The sequence below is a fragment of the Myotis brandtii genome, unplaced genomic scaffold (assembly GCF_000412655.1).
Source record: "Myotis brandtii unplaced genomic scaffold, ASM41265v1 scaffold727, whole genome shotgun sequence".
Taxonomy (NCBI): domain Eukaryota; kingdom Metazoa; phylum Chordata; class Mammalia; order Chiroptera; family Vespertilionidae; genus Myotis; species Myotis brandtii.
The window spans coordinates 592,765-598,164 of record NW_005370872.1 but is presented as its reverse complement, the minus strand read 5'-3'; the positions used below and the strand labels follow the sequence as shown (position 1 = coordinate 598,164).

General features: G+C 33.1%; 1 protein-coding gene across 19 annotated transcripts in view; it reads right to left on the bottom strand.

Annotated features, from left to right (window-relative positions):
- Positions 1–5,400, bottom strand: part of TRIP12 (thyroid hormone receptor interactor 12) — a 135,370-nt gene that overhangs the window by 36,373 nt on the left and 93,597 nt on the right. For 14 of the 19 annotated variants that reach the window (XM_014530161.1, XM_014530159.1, XM_014530160.1 and 11 more), the window contains 3 exons: positions 2,528–2,645; positions 2,254–2,413; positions 315–468 (listed from right to left, as the gene is read on the bottom strand). In XM_014530161.1, the coding sequence (XP_014385647.1) occupies positions 315–468; positions 2,254–2,413; positions 2,528–2,645 (432 nt within the window). The remainder of the gene's footprint in view (positions 1–314; positions 469–2,253; positions 2,414–2,527; positions 2,646–5,400) is intronic. The other 5 variants (XM_014530164.1, XM_005882539.2, XM_005882538.2 and 2 more) reach the window with 3 other exon arrangements.

Below are 5,400 nucleotides of genomic sequence, written 5' to 3'. Positions count from 1 at the left end.
AGTTTTCTTTTCTTCATTCGTTAAAAAGAGAATTTTGGTGGAAAGATATAGAATCAAAGATTGGAAAGAACTAACCTGACAGGTGTGGGTGGATCTAAAGGTAGAATAGGGAAACAGAATCAGATAAAATCAAAACAACACCAAACAAAAAAAACCTAAACAGGACAATTCCGATCAGATGCCAGGATACTGCAAATCACATAAGTAAAAAGATCATAGGGAAGATACCAGTTAAGAAATACTGGCTTATTTGTCAAGTAAAGCACATGATAAAAACAACAAATTAATTACTTAAGTTTAATAAAGGCACTTACTAGTGTTAGTATTGGCTAAGGGGTTAGGTTTTCTCTGAATGGCACGTGCTGTTCCCGTGTCCTCATTGATTTGCTGCATAGAATTAAAATCAATAGTATAAACTCGTCCCAGAGTGGACAAGCTTATCTCATCCTCACCGACCTGATGGGCTGCCTGAGAGCAAAGAGAGAGAAACCTTGAATATAACCATGGAGAACTTTATTAACTTAAGACACAGTGGGGACCCTCCATAAATGCTAACTTAAATTTAATAGTGTGGATATGACAAAACTCAATTAAAATCATTCTCAATTAAACATAAATATATACCACAGCCCTATCAGGTTCCCCAAGACATAAAAACAGATAAAAATCTTGATGAAGAATCCAGTCATGTAGAATCACTGACATGAAGACACCATTTGTATTAAGAAAGCTCCTAAAACATTGCTGATAGAAAAAAAATGTGTTATCCATAAATCTTATCCATACTAGAACTAGTATCTAGTTCTTAGGTTATAAAGTTATTTACATCATAAATTCTTAACCCACTGAAATCCTACTTTAAACAAAATGATTCTATAAAATTATCCTTAGGTAAACAAGACTTTCCATTTAAATGATGCTCTAAGACACAACTCGAATTAACAGAGTAATCCTGATCCCTAGGAGTTGCAGGCATTATACAGTACATTTGTACACTAAGACAGTCTGATTCACACTGTCTGCTGGATTTTAGACAGCCTAATAAGTGACAAAATATTCATTCTTATAACAGTTCAAACTATGGAATTTCTATGTTGAATGGAAGGCAAGACACTTAGGAAATACAAGATAGAAAGTTAACAGTGAAGATGCAATTACTGGAAAAATGCTAAAAAGAATGCTTAGAATTAGAGAACATGACCTCCTTATACACTAAGGCTAACAATGCATAAAAGAGCAGTCAGTCATACTTAACTTCCTCATAAAAGCTAGCTCTGAATTTAGATATTTTTATAAGAACTTTTGATTTTGTAACATGTCATTAGTTTCAAAGTTTTAAAAAAATCCTTTTTTAGAAACTAACTGGAAGACATCTTTAAAGAATGTTTAAAGGTGATGTTCTAAAAATTCAAATGTCAGTTTGAAATTAGAAATTATATTGACACTTAAAGGAATCACATATTGACAATCACATATTTGAGATGCATCGCATCTCAAATAATGCAGTTACCAACACTTCCTAAATGAGGGCAAATTTTTCCTGACCTGAGAAATTTTTGAAATATTTCAGTGCAAACATAATATGGAAGTATGAAAATAAGAATAAAATCCCACATAAAACCTCACAAAAAAAAATCTCTGTAGTTTGGTTTATTTCTTTCCTATGTATTTATTATTCCTCTTTTCTCTTATTTTGCTTATTTCCCAAAAGAGTCACATAATTCTGAATATTGTTTTAATTTATATCCCATATTATGCCATAAAATTTATCCCATTAATGTCTGGATTATATACGAACCTATTCATGTGTCAGAGTTTATTAATCAATCACCTAGAGATAGATATTTAAATTTGTTTCCACATTTTTGCTCTTAAAAATATTGAGAAACATCTATTTTTATGTAAATCTCTACTTTTGAGAGACTTCTTTTGGATAGAAGATAAAATGGACTTTTAGAAATATATAGCCTAACTCTTCAAATGTTTCCTTTCAGAAATGAGGAAACTATGGAACAAAGAACTTAAATTACTTGCTCCAAGTCAATCAGGTAGTTAGCAGCAGAAGCAGGACTACAACATCATGTTTTCTGACCTGAACAGAAATGAGGACCTTCTTCTCAGGAGACAAAATGAGAAAATCTTGAGTTAATTCAAAATTGAGCACGTTTAAGCACACATATTCACCCTCCCCACTCCATCCCTACACCCTCTCTCCACCAAAATAGACACATTTAAACAGTACAATGAAACTACTACCTCAATGATTCGGCTGTCAATCCTGTTATAGGGATGCCAAAGGCCACGGTCATCACGCCACTGCCATATCGCACCATCTGTGTTCTGAGCATTTCCCTTCTTCAGCATGGTATCAACTGCAAAAATGCCTTCTTTTGGTAAACATGGCATAAGTTCACTGGGGGAAAAAAGTGCAATTATTTTAATAGCTTCTCAAAATATTAGTAAAGGTTAGGCCTCTAAAGTAAAACACCCTCTTATAAAGCACAGTGATCATTAGCTCGATCTTTACCAAATCAGAGATGTCAGTTCATAGAGTTCTTGAGGACTGCGTGGAACAAGATCAATCTGCTCCTGACAACTTCCGTTGGAGGCACCACACAGGAGGAAGTGAAGTGTTTCTGCGATGTCTGTAAAACCAACAACAAAAAACAAAAGCCTGTGAAACTAGTTTTATTACCTACTTTATTTTTTATTGACTTTATTGAGTTACTTACACAGGTTAATAAAATTATATAGGATTCAAGTGTACAATTCTATAATGCATCATCTGTATATTGCTTTGTGTGTTCACCATCCCAAGTCAAATTATCTTTACATCACCATTTATCAGCCTTTTAAACCACTTTTACCTCCCCCACCCCCTTTTCCCTCTAGTAATCACCATTATGTTGTCTGTGCCTATGATTTCCCCTCCTTGTTTCCTTCACTTATTTCGCCTAGTCCACTAAGCCCCCTCCCCTCTGACAGCTGTCAGTCTGTTTTCTGTATCTATGAATATGTTTCTATTTTGTTCATTAGATAATATTACCTACTTTAAAAGGCAATCATTCCCTAGGAGGGAAAAATTATTTTCTTCTTGAGCAATATACTACTGAAGTTAAAGTAAAAGATCCAAATGAGGTATAACAAATACTTAAGAAAATTTTCTAAAAATTGTAACAATTTCTTTCTGAGGACTTCAGTTTGAGTTCTAATCTTCTAGCTGGACACCTAATCACAAATCCACCCAGAAACTTTAGGAATCTTTTATTACTTTCTTTGAGGAACACAGTGCTTTGTACAAAAGTACACTCAATGTGTTTTAACCCTCAATTTAAGTATTTTGTATACTTGTCTTCAATTCAAATAAACTGAAAATGTGTGGCCAATAGGATAAAACAAAGCAATTAAAAACATCTGAATCTTACCATATTTTGTGATCAGGAAAGACATTTTCTTATATAACATTAAGCATGCCATCAAAGGGCAAAATCATTAAAATTATCGTCTACCACAGATTTGCATTCCCAGGAGACACCATTTTATGGAAGAATTTGCATGAGCCAGTTTAATATACAGTGTGAGTGGAGAGTTCTCAGCCTCCACAGGGTTTAGTCACTCTAACAGCAACAACCTTAAAACAGGCTGGCTTTTTGTTAGTTGTGGTGTGTGCATTTGTATACATACTACATACAGGACAAAATATATATATAAACATTTCAGTGAAATGTTTTGCCAGTAATCAGTAAGATCTGTTGTTAAGGAAAGTATTCAACATTGATTTGGGCAGAGAGGTAATCTCTGCCTCATAGAAATTTCAAAAATAGTAAAGAAAATGTTTAAACTTTTCTTGAAAAGGTCATTTTGCCAACTTCCCAAAGAATTGTGAATACATGGCAATGTCAAACAAGGATTCTTTACTTTTTTAAAAAAGATCAGATTCATGTTTTCATTGCTATAGAAAGAAAATATATCTAGCAGCCCCTATAGTATGAAGGTGTGGTAAACTTCCTGAAGTATGCAAAAGAGGTGAAAATATTCATCATATTAAAAGAAAAAAAATCCATATTTAAACAAACAAAAGTCAGGCAGCAATTTCCCAAACCAGTATTTAGGGAAATGCTGTGCCCCATAGTAACAAGAGATAATCTGTACTCAAATTTCAGAAAATGGTAGGCTAGGTAAAATTCAAAGAACTCCTAGGGATTTTAGTAAGCGAAGTATATTGTGACTACATCAAAAAAAGGAGCTATTTAAACTTTTCCCAGACTTATCTAGGCAGAGAGCACTTTGCTCATAGCAAAAGAAAAACAGTGCTTCTGGAATGCCAAGTTTGGGGATGTATCAATGATTTAAGAGGAATATTATCAATAAATCACCCAGCAACACTACTTTTCTAAAAAATTATGTGCCAATGCACTAATTCACAAGTAATGAAACTAAAAATAAAACTTTATTTTAAAAATAAAACTTTATTTTATTTTATTTTAAAATAAATAATTCACAAGTAATGAAACTAAAAATAAAACTTTATTTTAAAAATAAAACTTTATTTTATTTTATTTTAAAATAAATAATTCACAAGTAATGAAACTAAAAATAAAACTTTATTTTAAAAATAAAACTTTATTTTATTTTAAAAATAAAATTTTATTTTAAAAATAAAACTTTATTTCCCTTCAAAAAGCAGTTTAAATTATACTACTTAGCAAATTATACAACTCAACAATCTATCTGAGGCAGTGGGATCAAGGGCTCTTTTATTAGTGCATATCACCCCTACCTCCCAAGGTAACACCTTCAGAGATTAGAACTATGAATATGAAGTTACCCACAACTATAGGTGTTTCATACAAATGTGACCAATACTCTACAAGCAATAATCAAATATATATTTAAAATTCTGTTATCTTCACACATTAACTTGTAAAATCTAAGGGTTAAGAAAGTGAGAGCAAATTGCAATAGCAGTGCAATAAAACTTTATTTCCTACATACTGAGTGGGGATGGGAAAGGCTCAGAAATACTAAAGTAACAAACATCAGTGACATTCATCTGTATAACTTGCAACTTTTTCGGGGAGAATAAAAGCATTCTGTAATCAGATGAACTGCTAGAAAATCTAATTAATATCACATAATTGATACTGTACAGATCTTAAGCCCTGGAACCACAAGGAAAATTTTTTATCTACACTAATAAAAGAGAAACATGGTAATTAGCGTACGACCGCTAGCCTTCCCATTGGCTAATCAGCATATCCTTATGCAAATTAACTGTCAGCCAAGATGGCGGCCATGCACTGAAGCGAACAGGGAGGCTTGCTTGCTCCAGTGATGGCAGACTCCAACGTTCCCCGCCTGACTTGCCGGCCTCTCAGCTGCAACTCTAAGCAACTATGT